Genomic DNA, 16,887 nt, shown 5'->3' on the forward strand with positions numbered 1-16,887 from the left:
TAAACACAACACAAATCTCAGGGCAGCAGTCGGTAAAGAATACTCAAAGGACTTGCATAACCTATCCAACTGCTTGTTACTAATCCCAACAATTATATGGGATCATAAATTACATGGTTAAAAAGTTATACATTTTGCTTTGTTCTCAAATATACTCTGTAATTTACATTGTTTATAGACCATAAAACAATGAACAGACTCCTCTGTTACAATATATAGTAGTACAACCAGCCAAGATATTTGGAATTTGGGATTGGAAAAATTAAATTTCCTGACCATCCCAACTCTAATAATGAACTTAAAAGACTAAATTTTTGAAAAGAACAAATATACTTTAAACCAGGTGATTATGAAGCATTCTTCAGTAGCAGCCAGCATGAAGTGAGGGAAATTGGGATATGTACAAAATTTGAAACCTCTACATGAAGTAACTGAGAGCTTTCTTTTTTCGAGAACCCCCTTCTCCATAGAGCTCATTCCATTGTAAAAGCTCTGTCATGTTTTGGGACTCGGACGAAACACTTGCACAAACCTAAATTATTTTGCAAATTCAAAGCAACAATGGTCATTTGTTATTAAATATGAAGCAATGAAGTGAAAAAAGACTTCAACAGTTTGTGCAAGTGTTTTGAGACTCGGACGAAACACTTGCACAAACCTAAATTATTTTGAAAATTCAAAGCAACAATGGTCATTTGTTATTAAATATGAAGCAACGAAGTGAAAAAAGACATCAACAGCTGCAATTTTACCTGTTCGTGAGCATTTTTAAAATCATCCATGTTTAAAGGTCGAATATCCGCACTAACACTGAGAGCTGGAGCAGGTTTACCTTCCGCAAGAGCAGCAGAGTGCTCCTGTCATCATTTCAATATAATTTGCATCATTAACAAAAAAAAAAAATTAATTAATTGAGAATAAAAACGAAAAATCTACAGCTTGCCTTGGCATCATACATTAAAAAGACCGTGGGTAGTTAATAGTTCCTTAATAGTTAATGCTTGGCTTGGCATCATACATTAAAAAGACCGTGCCTAATGCACCAGGCTCCCATATTAGGCAGGTATGAGAAGGTATGCAGTTGCAGTACTACCCTTATTTTTCATGTATATTTTATGTTGTTTCCAAGGTCGGAAATGATTACCTACGTAAAGCAAGTAGCGTTGCCTTTATCTGGCATCATGCATTTAACTAGAAACATATGTTTCTCTACAAAGTCTCATACTGGCATACCTTTTTCATTTTTCTTTCTTATGCTAAATAAACTGCTTGGTCTTCATATGCACTAAACGTACCTTTTTTTCTTTCTCCAGAATCTCCCTTATTGGGCGATGCGCAGCAGTTACACAGAGATTCTGCAACATAAAGAAAATGTAAAGAGACACAATCCCCTAGGTAGAAGGACCTAATAAATTCTAGACGAGGGATGTATCATGTATGACACAAAAGGCAACCTTAAGGTCACTCCCAGAATATCCATCAGTAATGCTCGCAACTGACTCCAAATCAACGTCTGCAGACATGTCCTCTTTTGCCAGTATCACCTTCAATATTTTAGCTCTGTTAGGAGCATCTGGCAAATTAACCATCAACCTGCAAAGACATACTTAAAAGTCACATAAGTCATAAAAAGTAATAGTACGTGGTAGATACAAACCAATAATTTTCACCCAGATATTTACCTTCGTGGAAGCCTTCTTATTACAGCTTCATCAAGATCAAAAGGCCTATTTGTAGCTGCAAGCACAAGAACTCGTTCTGTATCCTTTGTCCGCAAGCCATCCCAATTCACCATAAACTCATTTTTCATTTTGCGCATAGCCTCATGTTCTCCCGGATTTTCTCTTCGCCCCAGCATGCTATCAACCTATGGGATATTGGTTTTGCAAGTAAGTCAAATAAAAACAACATTTGGAACTACACTGCATTATAGTTAAGAAGCATACTTCATCCACAAATACAACACTGGGAGCAATTTTACTTGCTAAAGTAAAAACCGCCTTCACATATTTCTCACCCTCGCCAAACCACTGCATCGAGAAATATAGGCTGTAATTAGTTTTAATCATTATGATGAAATCACAGAATCTCCTCAATGAAGTGAACCTTAGATGTAATGCTTGACATGGAAATATTAATGAAGTTTGCCCCAGCTTCAGTGGCCACAGCCTTTGCCAGCATTGTCTTTCCTGTTCCAGGAGGCCCAAATAAGAGTATACCCTTGCAAGGCTGCCAGAGTTAATCAGTGAGATTTTAGTTATACCTCCTACACAGTGTATATACATCTTTGACAATCAAATACTCAAAACATTTTCATCAAAATTTGTGATTTAAATTTTTTATGGCAAATCATGAGTAAACAATTAGGTCGATGTGAGCAAAAGCATTGACGACATTCAAGGAGTAAAATAGTGAAACAATTGGAATTACTTCAAATTAAAAAATTAGAAACTACCCAACAATACAGGAAGGACAAATGATACACAAAGCACTAAGAAAAGTCTAATCCTTGTGAAATTCAAATCCTCAACACCACACTGTTTACCAATAAAGTCCCCATGCCTTCACATGCAAGTGCATCACCATTGTAGTTTAAGATTATAAAGGAGCAGGAGCAAGTGTCAGCTGTGAAGGGGTACACATTGGTACGGTGGATGATCTCATATTTTTGGCAAAAAAAAATAATTTTCCTTCGGGTTCTTCAACCTTGTATAGTTATTTTGGGAACAATGTTAACAGAGAAAAGGCTGCGTTGCCCAAGGAGCAGCCAGCTTAGCTTAAAAATAATTTTAAAGAGATATCATGAAAGTTCAAGATGTTAAATTCAAAGCATCCAGGGTAACCACTAATAAGCTTGCTTAGAGCCTAAAACCTTGGAAATGTTGTCCAGGAGGAACAAACATATACTTCTAAAATTTCAAAACAATTAATTCTAGCTTGAGGATGCAGGGTTATCTTTTTCACACACTTCAGGAATCAGGCTAAATTAAGCTCAGTCATCAGTCTGCAACTCCGAAAAAGGTTATCAATATAGAAACTGTAAGAACTAAACACTGAAACTAAAGAAAAGGAGCTGAGATTATTGCTTGATACAGAAGTCACTACATACCAATTCAGTTTCATTAACAGACAAGGAGAAAAGAAAATTTTCATCAACAAAAGCAAGGACAGAGCATATTCCACAAAGATTCTACAAAGAAGAAAGATAAAAGAAACCTTGGTTAGTTGCCCCTTACAGAAGAGTTCAGGCCTCTGTAGAGGAAGCATCACCAACTCCTTTAGCGTCTCCTTGACATTTTCTAGTGCTCCAATGTCGTCAAATGTCACTCCAATATCGCTAGGTGGGATAACCTCAGCTAGAAGTCTCTTCTCAAATTCATTTTCAGTTACAACATCCTACACATGCCACAATATTTAATAAATATTAAATATAAACTACTCACACCTCAAATAACATAAATATTTTTTTCATTCCCAAACATATTACTAGTTTATATACATATTGAATGGTAAAGAAAGCACAGGGAATACCTTCAGTGACTTCTTCAAGCTCTTTGATTCATTCTGGATAGATTGTAGAATACCAATCCCATACTGAATGCTGGTAGGTTGCAACACAGTGTTCGCATTAAACAATTGCCATATAACTTGCTGACCACAGGTGAAGAAAGGGTACCCAAGTATTTCATTACCTCTCACTGGACAAAACTAGTCTAGCATCAGGATCAGCGTCAGAATGCTGCATTAAATGATGGCTTAATGCCCATCCAATAATCTTCTCTGCACCTTTATGACATTCCAATAAATTTGCATTAATACATATTTATTTTAAAATTATTATACATTATTGCCCAACAAAGTGGGGCAAACAAAAGTTGCATTTGAAAGGATGATACGTACTATCAATTGTAATTGAGTGGTCCTTGATACATAGAGCTTCAAGCCCTTCGCATTCCACCCTATTCCTACCAAGTACCTATTTATAACACAAATCCGTGATATTGAACTGTGAGTAAATATATGAAAGTTGTCCATGAACTATTAAAGTATTGCATCAGCCTTGGGGTACAATCTTGAACTGTGGGTAAATATAAGAAAGTTGCCCATGAGCTATTGAAGTATTGCATCAGCCTTGGGGCACAATCAGAAAATAATCACATCATGAAGCCCAAAAACATGGTCATTCGTCATTACAATAACCACCCCGTACTCACAATCTCACATACATAGGCCAAGGTCCTAAATCAATGTCCAATAAAGTTAAACTACAAATAATATAGACTGCAAACTGGATAGATCTTCCAGATACTAATTTTTTATGTATCAAGTGATGCACCAATAGACTTTTGCCGGTACTCAAGTACAAAATTTTGTTGTGTTTGTTATATATATGAAATAAAATATTAGAAAAATAAACAGTAGTTTAAACTAAGTGAGAATTTCATTGATTGTGACTTGTGGGGCATTTTGTAAATAAATCATGAGTTATCAAATATGGTACTTACAGTGCGCAGATTGATTAAATTTCCTTCCGATTTCAGAGTTTCCAAATCTCTATCCAACTGTTGCTTCCAACTTGCAAGGAGAGATTCATCCTAAAAAGGACAATTATAATCTAATGCATTATGCATTGACGATGATTAAAAAAAAAAAAAAGTGGCTACAGCACTTAAAGAACAAACCTGAGGCATATGAATTGAAACTTTATTAGGAAAAAGTTTTGTGAGAAGTTTGGTTGCCTTGGGAACCTCCTTGCCTCTATCATTTAGCCTACCGAAGCTATCCTGCATAATACAGAATAATAAGAGTGTTAAGATTTTACAGCATAATTTTAATAGTAAAAAAGCTATATGAATATGGAATTTAGAAAATAAAGGCAAAGAAAATCTATCTCAACATATGCCGAAATCACTTAGCATAATTCTAATCAATATTTTGTGGAGAAATATATTCCAAAAATAGTTTGCAGCGAAGAAACGGCTGTTTCATTTAAAAAAAAGTTGACAATCACTCGCGTTACTATTAAATCACCAACCATAAACAATTGCCAAGTTTCTAAGAAATTACAAAAGAAAATAGAACCATACACAAATTGAGTCACTGAAACAAGCATCATTGCATAACCATGTGCACCAAAAAGAACCAATGACCATTATTGAATAACCACTGCTTAATCAACAGATATATTGTTTACTAATTCCTAATCTTGCTAAAACATATATAACGTTTCGACTTTAGATCTTCCCAGTTCCCAGGCAAAAGTGTGTCTAATATACTGCATACTGTCAAATCTTAATTCCGTCGCTTATTCATCATTCGCACATAATCGTAAAACATTATTGCATCCAGATATATTGCTATAGATTAAAAAAAGCACATCTCAAAGGCACCCAACCGAAGCTCACAAGGTCCCTAGGGTGAAAGGATACATGATACAAGCAAGGGGTGCCACTTCTCAAGTTCTTTTGCTGATGACATGAAGCATGAATGTGATGTATGTACCCCATGGATGATAAATAAGGTTCAAGTTCAGTGATATATGATGATAAACACCAATTTAAATACATAGATACTTCACAATTTCCAATAGCAAGAAAAACAACGATACGTCATCAGCATGCCAATCGCCATAGCAAAAGCTCACAGAAAATAATACAAGTATCACAAATTCTCCAATAATTACAATATTAAAAGGGGGGGGGGGGAGGCAGAGAGAGAGAGTTCTATAAGAACTTAGCAAAAAACAGCAACTGAGCCATGAGATAGCTTTCGTTTACATTGAAAGATTCTATAAAAACTTAGCAGAAAAGGTAAAGTTTATATTCATAATTAATAGCAATAAGAGTAAGTAAAGATACTTTAATGATTCCTAAGAGCAAGAATAATAATGATGCACTATAGATCTTCCATAGCATTTACTCATAGTGAAAGGACTCTGATACCAACTACCAAGTATCATCATTCTCCAATAACTAACACATTAATAGAAATCCATAAAATGGTGAACTAATAAATGCACCAAAAAACAGCCTCTCCGCTGCTAGAAGTAAGGGTAAGGTCTGTGTACAAACCCTCCCCAGACCCTTTTCTTCAAGCAGAATATACTAGATTTGTTTAATTATTCAAAACATTCATGTACTAACATGTACATAGTAACAGAATTAACAATAACTTAGTAATACAAGTTTCAATTAAAAATTGATGGCCATTACCGGGAAAGCCAAATCAAGTAGAGCACTTTGGTTGCTACCAAATTTCGTGAAGAGCAAACCACCGGGATTTGACTGCACAAGAACCAATTTTCAGTTCCGACAAAAGAAATTGTATAAGCAACAAAGCTTGATATGTAGGGGAAATATGTGTATAAGCACATTACTCAGAAATTAGGTCTAATAACTAATTCAGGTCCCTTGAGATGGGTAAAATAAATAGTAAGATAATATCTGGTTTTAACCTACTGTATAATGTCCTTGATCATTACACTGCCTACCTAATATATTTAATATAAGCCTGCTAAGTAGTGACCCGGTGAGGCAACACTAATTTTCCAGACAAACTAACCTTTTCCTTACGGTTGTCGGCATGTGTGTGTGATCCAATTACAACAATGTTATCAGGAAGCTTCTCAAGTTTGCTCTTGAATGTTGTATATGATTCTGAATTTCCTACCATAGACTTCTCCGCGTCTTTCATGAACAATATGAAGGGAGATTTCCGACTTTCACTAATCACAGCCTAATTGGAATATAACACAGGCAGTAAACAAGAAGACATGCCATAAATCACCATAACACAAATATGATTCAGATAATTAAACAAAACAAATGGTAAGCCAACCTCAAACAAAGTTGTAATAAGTGACTTGTCCAGGCCTTCAACACCAGTGCTTTCTAGACGAAGTTCATTTGCTATAAAAAGTGTAAAAAATATAGTGATACATATAACAATTCAGTCCATTGAGTATACAGTATCGACATCATTGTGATAACAAAAGGTTACCATTGCAGAAGTATCCATGACCATTATCACACAAACCAGCAAAGTCAACCCCATCAGGAACAGGCTTATCGAATCTTACACCAATTTTGGACAAAGGATTGTCTTCAAATGGTAATAAAACCTTCCCACGACTCCCAAAAGTTGGGCCCCTAAACATTGAAGCAAAATATTAGGTATATAACCATTAGTGAGAAGTCATATTTGAAGCAATATGTGCAGTGACAAAACATATACCCACATCCAAAATAAAAACACCCATTTTCACATCAAAAGTCACCTGACTCATTTTCAGACTTGAAAGAGACACATCTTTACTCAATCAGTTATATTACATAAATTTGTGATGATTCCACATTTGGATTCTAAAAACTAAAAATATATCAATTTTGAGTTTAAAAACAAGTCAAACCAACTTCACAAGGCCAATTTAAATCATCTGGTATAAAGAGTACCATAACTTTTGAGCATGATATGACTGACTGCCCAAAGTTTGATTACATCTTAAGCAAACCACCAGAAAATCTAATACGCTTTCATCGTTGAGCACAATAAAGTACATGCCATCAAGCTACTTCGTAAAAAACTATTTTTAGTGTGAAAAATAAATCCAGATGTTATACATGCAGCCTCCTACATTAGAAGTGTATATACTTCTGATGAACTTAGGTTACAGGCAATCCCTATCCTTCTTTCTTTTTTCCTTTCTGCTATATTTGTTATCAAATTATAAACTATCATCACAAACAGATATACATAGCTACACGCTCAAACCTAAGAAAACCATTTGAAAACATCTTTTTCTAAATGTGTGTGCTTCTACAATTAGCATTAACAAATGTTGGGATCAAAAAATTAAAGACATTGAATACTAGTGCTTTAGATAAAATCAGAATAATAAACAGAATGCAAGTAAGCAGTTCTCTTCACGGGGGAAGATGGGGTGGTGAGCAACAATCCTTAAATGTGATATAGAAAAGCTTTTTTTTTGTGTGCGTGTGTGTGTGTGTGGTGGTGGTGGTGGGGGGGGGGGGGGGGGGGGGGGGGATTGAATTCAGTGATAAAATAATGAATTGACAAACATGGGCGTATGAACACCCACCCCACCCAGGGTTTTCCAACCGCTGAATGGATAAAAACTATGGAGCACAACCGAAAAAGAGACTCAATTCAACATTTAACAATATTTTCAAAAAACAAGTCTAACAAATTAGGAAATGGAAAGTGGATACCCTAAAATAATTATCTAATGGGCTATTGCCCAACACTAGTGGACTTGCTATAACTAATGCACTACATTCAGAATATACCACAAGCCCCACATATAAAACAAATACATAAATAAGCAAATTCTCTACTGAATATCATTAAACTACTTACTAATAAAAATAAATCTTTCCTTCTATTTTTACTCCCCATCAAAATAAGGGTAGGGAGAACGGAGACCACAATGCCAATATTAGCAAGATAAACATAGGAAGGCCCAAATTTGGAGAAGGGAGGTCGTAGGACTGGGTAACTACTCAGAGATGCCAACAACTACAAGTGAAGCGGGTGACGGCAGTCCCCAAGCCCAGCTTGTAGCAAGCCAAAAGTTTGACTTAAGGTTAGTGTTTATGCGATTATGAACTCCAGGCAAAGTTGAAGAAAAAGTTATACAAAATGGCAATGAGGCCAGAAATATTACGGTTGTCAATCTAATTTTGTCTTGCCTATCTTCCCACATGAATTCGTCATTGTCCTAACAGAACTGGCTTTGGATAGGGAAAGTGTCAATAATTGTGTTTCACAAATTTGCAAATTTAAGTTATAAGGTGGAGTTCTTTGGTATATTATTATAGCTTAATTTATTCAAGGTATTTCATATGTATGAGAAAAAGCGGATAATACATGAATAATTTGATGCTGACAGTGAAAGTCATTCATGTTGTAGCCTTTAAATTTGTTTGACATAAAAAAATTAATATGGATCAACTGAAACAAAAGATACGGGATCATTTTGAACAATTGCTTTCAATATCTAAAATCGTGAAATATGACATCAATCAACAACCTGCCGCAACTACCCCGCTTAAATTAAACAGGAGAGGATCTTACAAAATGAAATAAGATTCGTTATGTAATATTACAAATGTACCTTAAAGGAGATGACGTTGAATATAGATTCGCAGAAGTAGCACCCATGAACCTCACCCTGTCTCCTAAATCATTTCATAGTTTCATAAAAGAGAACAAAATTCAGAATAGAGGACACAGGCATTTCTTAAAATTGCGCCTCTCTGATATCTGATGAAGAGTTGCATACCTGATTTTAACAACGGATTCTTAGATGTCCCAGCAGAAGAGCGTATGGTGTCAATATCCATCCTTGATTGTGACTCGAGGGCAGGTGTTGAAGGAACAATCAATGTACGATCTACAGTAGGTTCAACAGATAAGTCCTTGGTTTCCTTCACCGGTTCAGGAGCCCCGGAACTCTTCTGAGCAATGATGTCAGCAGATATGTTGGCACCATTTCCTTCCTTTTGAATCTTGGAATCCTTAGCAGACAAACCCTGGAAGACAAATTATTAAAACCTAAAGGGATCAGTATCCTTTCATTAATCAAAACCAATGGTTTGCCTTTCACTTTAGTCACCTAAAACTTCACAAGATATACAGTTCTGAGTTCTACTCTTGATTCAGATATATAAAATGTAGTCATCTGTCATCCTTCCATAAATTGAGGAAACATTAGTTTATAAAGATCAAACTACAATTTTGATGATATAAGTGTAACATCTAAACTACCGCACACCCCAACAAAATTCCATCACAGATCAGACAATTGACTTATCTCACAGCAACCGCAATTGACTGCTTAAGTGGTACGATCCCTCTGTTAGGGGCTACAGGGTCTCACTTAACCATATTATTAGCTTGTGAGATGAGGTAAGCCTTACCTTCACACTTATTAAGCATCATCCAACCCCTGCCACATCGAGAATCTTTCCCTCACACATCAGCTGAGGTTGAACAGTAAAATCACTTTTCACAGGTACACTGCCAACCAGGTCGGACTTAGGGCTCGCAATTTTCGGGTATCGGGTCGGGTTGACAGTCGAGGGTCAAAATTTTACCCGACCCATAATATTTATCAATAAATATTTTTTAAAATAATTAATAAATGTCATCTTAATCTAAACAAATTAATTTTTATACAAATAAATATATTTTTATTAAATTTAACTAATAAATATTACAAAAAATAATATAAATATATGTATTTTATATAAATATATATAATATTTAGACTTATTTGCATTTTGCATCCCCTTGGTTTCGGCTAAATGCAAAATGGGTAACGTAGTTTGACAAAATTCAGTTTGCATCCCATACTTTTCATCTCGTAACAGATTGCACCCTTTTCGTCTATTTTGACCTTTACCATTAGTCAAACGAGGGTAAATCAGTAATTTTCATTTGCGTTCTTGAGGATCAAATCAAATTTCAACATGTTATTGACATCCAATCTTCAAGTATGAGTAATCAAATTGAATCTCAGGCCCTATACTATCCATATCCATCATCAAAATAATCAAACAACCAACTATTGATCAGAAATTTAAAAGCGAATAATTGAAAATTTAATATAAAACCCCAATTATCAAATTTTAAAACTGATCTTTGTTTGATTATCAAAATATGGTTTTGATGATGGATATGGACATTATACGGCCTAAGATTTAATTTGGTTACTTATACTTGAAGATTGGATGTCAATAACATGTTGAAATTTGATTTGATCCGATCAAGAACGCAAATGAAAATTACTGATTTACCCTCATTTGGCTAATGGTAAAGGTCAAATAAGACGAAAAGGGTGCAATCTGTTACGAGATGAAAAGTATGGGGATGCAAACGTCACCCATTTTGCATTTAGCCGAAACCATGAGGCATTTATCACTCCTCACAACTTTGATTGAATCCCGTCAATTGTGTCAAAGTCTCACCGATCTGTGGACTAGGATCTAGGGTTTCTCTTAAGCTCAAAAGGCTAACACCAACTGTTTACAGTGCCCCTCTCATCCCCAAAAGTTAGCTTGTGAGATGACACTTTACCTCGCACACTGTGTGAACAAACTAATATGATGCAGGAAGGAATAGGAATCTCTACGAGACTATAATTTGAAAATAAACTAGGAATATTTCATAAATTATTGCAAACTTTATTTTAATTAAAATAGAGTCACAAGTATAGTAGAACATTAAAACATTTTATCATAAAAAAGAAGAAAATGAGTGAATAGCTCAAGTCAGTGTCAGGCCGGTGAGTAAGCAAGCTAGAGAAAGCTCGCGCAGGCCTCAAATAACTAGAAAGAGCTGATTATGTCAGTCATGATATGACCAGGAACAGAATTCATATTGCATATTAAGGGGGCTAAATTTTCTTACTCTCAAAAATGAATGGCTATCAAATATAAGCAACTTGGCGCCATAATAATTAGCAAGTGCCTTTGTCAACATCTCCTGATATATCTCAGATCCTGGAAACGAGGCAACGTGTTTGACTCAAAATTTGTGTTGAAAATTATTTGAATGTTTTTAAGAACATAAAATAATGCATACCTACTGGACCAGACAGCAAAATTCGTGGGTTCACTGTAGGAAGTTCAGCAGTAAATTTAGCTTGTTCTCTGTGCTTCAGATGTATATAAGAAGCTGCAATCAGAACATTTTTTGTATTTTCACTGCAAACAACCAGAAATGAAAGTAAGCATAGAAGTTTATGTGGCTCAATAGACACCAAATGTATCAGATAATATCTATGTTAGAGTATCTATAACATATCGTAGAATATAAAGGAAACTTCGAAGTCGTGCATATGTTAATTAAACCGCAAGTGGGATAAAAGAAAATTGAAAAATGAAAATTTCAAAATAAAAGATAATTAGCGGCAGACTGACACTCCATCTATCCATATATTCGCACCATAAACCAAATGCAAGTCTAATACCCGTCCACAATTTCTAGCATACGCTACTATGCTAGTACATGATGAGGCAGAAAACATATTCTTTTCCTTATTTTATTAATAGATATCATCTGCAATCTCAGTTGGATTTACTATATAGCCATCTTATCTCGTCACCCTTCAACACCGGCATTGCTACCTTCATAAGAAAAGGAACAGGAAACTGTACAAAGATAATCACCTCACCACCCAATAGGATAATTGAACAAATATATGAAGTTCATGTGCAGACAAGCTTTAAAATGCCTCTGGTGGCTACACATTCTCCCCCCTTATGTATTTGTCCAATAAAACTAAAACCCCCAAACAGTCTGATGATCTCCCCTTCTCGCAACATATTCTACATCCATCTACCAGATATTATTATCCAACCAAATCTTAACAACAATATATTGGCTTTACATAAACAAAGAAGGACTAAATTCACATGTACTTAATCAAACTTAAGCGGGAATCTTTGAGCAGCATATTTATCTTCATCAGGTCTCCTTCAATATCTGCATACCAGATATTCTTCCTCTGAGAAAGTTTAGTCTGATTTTTTACCTTACTACTACCAACTTCCTTGAAAACCTAAAGCGCAATTCAATGAATCGAGGCTCATGCTTGACACCTGCCTTTGCTACCTGATGTTAAAAAGGCTTAGTCATGATAATTAATAGCCTCACTCTGTACGAGAAAGATCAGGGTTTGGTCCGACATGGGAGGGGGGGCATTGTAGGTACAATGACTCTGGAACAACTAGGTATGAAACACTCACCATCACTAGGCCTCAGAAATGCATTGGTTTGGGGTAGATCTATATATCTACAGGCAAATTCTTTACAGAACAAGAAAACTAAACTGAAATCCAGAACTTCAGTTATGAAATCTTGGTTGCAATGTAGAATGTTAAATTCGATCATTAGGCAAGACCGGATTAAGGAGTCTTAAATATACCTAATGCCATGTAACCAATACCTCAAATAATATGGGAAGGCTTCAAATGAAACTTGAATGTCACTACAATCAAGAATCCCCCGGTAAACATCTTCTTTGAATACCTCGCATCTTAAAGATATCACGGGTGAACTTAATGGCGGTGAATCCTTAGCTTTTTCAGTGGCAACCTGCAACCAATTTAATTGTTTTGATCAATTTAAGTTACAGAAAATAACCAAAGCTACTCCACAACGACCTTAAATTAATTCAAGCTATAAAAATTAAAAGGATTGCCTGCCTCTATGGCAGACTCTTGGTTGCAGTCGGGGGAAAGGACTTTGCTGCTTGCTCCAACATCAGCAACATTTTCACCCTCAACATTTGTTGTTGAGTTCACTTCAAGGCCATCAAGATCATCTTCCTGAGCAAGACTTGAACGAGTCAGTTCAGTCACTTGGTGCGTTCTACCATTGTTCTGTGATGTAGGGTTCAATGGCGACAAATCTTGCCCCCAATTTGACAATGATGCCAAAATGGAAGCACCGGCCACAGCTGAACTGTCTCCTGTCCGTCTTTCTGCATTAAGCAGGTTGAAGCCCACTCCACCAACTAATGATGATGTCCTAATAGCGGTATCAAACACTATTTTCTGAAATATCTATATGGTAAAATGTTAAGAAATTACGTATATCCATGCAAATAAAGCCATATACTGCAGAGCAACAGAACTTATGGATTAGAAAACTTGAACTTGGGAGCCCAGAAAACAATTTAAATCAACCAATGCCTATATAAGTTATTAAGAAGGATACATAAGCATGGTTACCAAAAACCAACTCATCCCCAGAATTCAAAGTACAAGTAACTCCCTTCTTAATTGTTTTCCCATTAACTTGCACGGCCCCCTTACTTCCTTTGCATTCAAGCACCGCAACATAGTTACTCTCCCGCTAATCATTCCAAAGAATAATGAGTAATCAAATCGCAGATATACATTACGTGATTATGGACAGAATTACCGAAACAGTAGAATAAGACGCAACAGGATCACACCTAACAACAATTAGGTTCAAGGTATGTGCATGTGTGCTTACATTTGACACCTTAGGGTACCAATATGTACGTCCATGTGATGATACCTTTGTAAGCTTAATATGACATAGAATTCCACTTATTGTCTGATCCTTGATCAAAAGATTGGATTGCTTGTTTGATCCAACTACAAAGTTTGCAGTATAAACACTCACTGTTGGATTCTGCAACGAATAAATACACTTCCATTATTACAATATCCTTTACAGAAAATAATATTTATATTTTGCACATGACAGAAAACAAGCCTAGCTCACTATTCAATTATCTACATTTGTTAGTGGTACGGAATAAATCACTACGCGAACGGAATAAATCACTACGCGACAATACTGACCAATTCCAGCCAATTATATCACAGTATCCAATTAACCTTCGTGTTCTCCACCTCAAATATGAAACTCATTTTCCGAGTTTGAGAACCTAGAAAGCAATATATTACCTGTTGACTCTGCGTAAGAAGCCTACACCATGGACTTTTATACTCGAGATTATTATTATGTTTCCAGGAACTAAACGAACTCCCTGGCTTGTCTCCTACAGTTGCTGATTTTCCTTTATCTACACAAAAAAAATTCTAACTAAAACAATATTTCCAAATTTAACTAAACAGTAATCAATATCAATAAATTACATGCATTAACATACATATAAACAACTCACCTTCCGCGAGCGGCGTGACAACAGAAGTCGCCGGAGCGGCCTCGACCTTTCCACCACTCGCCGCCTCTCCGGCCACAACCGGCGTCTCTACGGCGGCACATTCCGGTGGATCCGCCGGCGGAGCAGTGCTCTTGGAGTTATCAACCGACGTCGGTTTGTCCGACGTGGCATCATTATCTACCTATAAATCAACGGTCAACAGAAGGCAGAGTTGCATCGATTAAAACAAAAATGAACGGATGCGATTGAAAGGAATGAGATACCTTTTGGCGCTTAGGAGACTGGGGCTTGTCCTCCGACGACGACGATCGCTTGCCGTTGTTGTTGTTGGAGATAGATCCACTTCTTCTCGTCGATACCATTTTTTTGGGAGAGAGAGATGGGATTCTTGGCCTGTTTCTTACGTGTAATATTATGTTCGTGGTATTTTTACGCCGCGGAAAGTGAAACATTAATTAATCTCAAGTTCATGATTTGTTTAGTGATGTGCTTATTTTTTTTTTTGAAGAAAAGGAAATAATTCATTAAATAATAGCCATACGGCATCTACAAGAATGATCGAGTCGAACAAACATAGAAAATATTAACATGCCTGTCTTCATAGCCAAGATGAGACAAATAAGCGATGTTGAAATTGACGATGGTACATGTATAGATCCTTGCTCTGTGTTCACCATCTTTTTCAAAAACTCCGTTTGAGCTATCAACCACAAATGCACTTCCCGAAGGCTTTTATCGATGAATCCAAACCAACTCTCACAAAAGAGGAGAGAAAAATCACACACTCTCACCAGGGAGAGAAATCAAACTATAATCCAAACAAACTAGAGAAAATCCGACTAAAAACTAAAGCAATTAGATCTGCACCACGACACGTAGAGATAATCGATCCACCCACAAATCCAAAAATCCTTCTGGAAGCGAATAAGAACGAAAATCAAAAGTTCGGTGATATAGATCTAAGAAATTTTCCCCCTTAAAGAAGGAGATTTATTAAGAAAATCAATGAAAAGCAAAAACAATCAAAGAACTAGCAATCAAACGGAAAGATTTGGGGCTTTCCACCGGAAAACCGATGGAAGCCCCGTCGGGGATGAAAAGATGGAGGAGGCGGCTAGAGAGAAGGAAAGATCAAATTTATTAAAAGGCAAGATCAAATTTATAAGGAAAAGAAACTGAGCGAAACAAATTCTTTATTTTCTCAATTTTAATAAAATAACTCAATTATTATCAAGTACAGGAAGGAGATGCTTTAAAAGAGTATTGGTCACTCGTGTGCAATCTTTTGTCTAATATTATATTTAATCTAATTATATTTATCTAATTTGTTAGACCTCTCCCAACGGGTAATAAAGTGTCCGTATATGTCTAGTATATTTTTTGATGATTTAGACTTGTATAGTTAATAAATAAATATTTGTTTAAATACATCTTGAATCACAATGAAGATGTTCCAATATTAATAATTTAACTTTCGTATGTAAAATGTGAGTGAGATAGAAGTGCACACATCTTTGAATCATGTCAATGTTGATATCACTTGGCTCGTGAATATAGCAAATTTAACTATATGTGATAATTTGAAATTTTAAAATGCTATGATGTTTTGGGATTTCAACATAAGTTCTCATTTTGGACTGGTGAATTAAAATGTATAAGTGTTTTTAAATATTTTGGAAAAGAAAATCGACCCCCGTACAACAAAGTGCAAGCAATATGATAACTGGAACATAATTTTATTTAAACCTAATTTAGCCAAAATTAACATGACTCATTTGGAAGATGATGTTTTTGCCCTGGTGAAGAAACGAATAGTATATATGGTAGGTGGTCATGTTGTTGCGCTCGTAAAATTTTCTGGGCAGATAATATAGTTGATTGCATCATTTTTGTGAATTACATGTCGGTATTATTACTCTTAAACCCGTGCTTTTCTATGTAAGGCATCCACTTAATAAATGGACACACGCATATTTATAGTATTATTTCAGGCTTCATGCTATATGATTATTTCCATTACATTATATTGCTTGCAACCTTGAGACCGATTGTGACATGTCTATACTAAAAATGATGGTTGCATTTAACAAAAATATATAATATATTTTTCCCGTCATTCTGCAATTAATTATAAATCCACATACCAAGTCAACATCATCAAATTTATTGTATTTTAAATCTCCCTGTAGTCATCATCACCA

At 35.7% G+C, this 16,887-nt stretch overlaps 1 protein-coding gene across 4 annotated transcripts; it reads right to left on the bottom strand.

Moving 5' to 3' along the window:
• Positions 1-17: 17 nt before the first annotated feature.
• On the bottom strand, positions 18-15,157 carry LOC108209325 (uncharacterized). Of its 4 annotated transcripts, none has more exons than XM_017380168.2 (28): positions 14,950-15,153; positions 14,687-14,867; positions 14,466-14,584; positions 14,071-14,187; positions 13,744-13,881; positions 13,230-13,589; positions 12,971-13,119; positions 11,605-11,726; positions 11,431-11,522; positions 9,302-9,551; positions 9,134-9,197; positions 7,000-7,148; positions 6,838-6,908; positions 6,562-6,735; positions 6,213-6,284; positions 4,683-4,784; positions 4,506-4,595; positions 3,901-3,976; positions 3,693-3,786; positions 3,532-3,601; positions 3,217-3,396; positions 2,107-2,229; positions 1,947-2,030; positions 1,683-1,867; positions 1,455-1,593; positions 1,296-1,355; positions 753-857; positions 18-532 (listed from the first exon to the last, which is right to left on the bottom strand). In XM_017380168.2, exons 1-28 carry the CDS (start codon positions 15,136-15,138, stop codon positions 419-421), a joined length of 3,669 nt encoding a protein of 1,222 aa, XP_017235657.1. In that variant the 5' UTR covers positions 15,139-15,153; the 3' UTR covers positions 18-418. The 4 variants fall into 4 exon arrangements, with proteins under 4 accessions (XP_017235657.1, XP_017235656.1, XP_063944063.1 ...); XM_017380167.2 differs by having other exon boundaries at positions 14,026-14,187; XM_064087993.1 differs by having other exon boundaries at positions 501-658; positions 14,026-14,187; positions 14,950-15,154.
• Positions 15,158-16,887: the final 1,730 nt, after the last annotated feature.

The sequence above is a fragment of the Daucus carota genome, chromosome 2 (genome assembly GCF_001625215.2).
Source record: "Daucus carota subsp. sativus chromosome 2, DH1 v3.0, whole genome shotgun sequence".
Lineage (NCBI taxonomy): Eukaryota > Viridiplantae > Streptophyta > Magnoliopsida > Apiales > Apiaceae > Daucus > Daucus carota.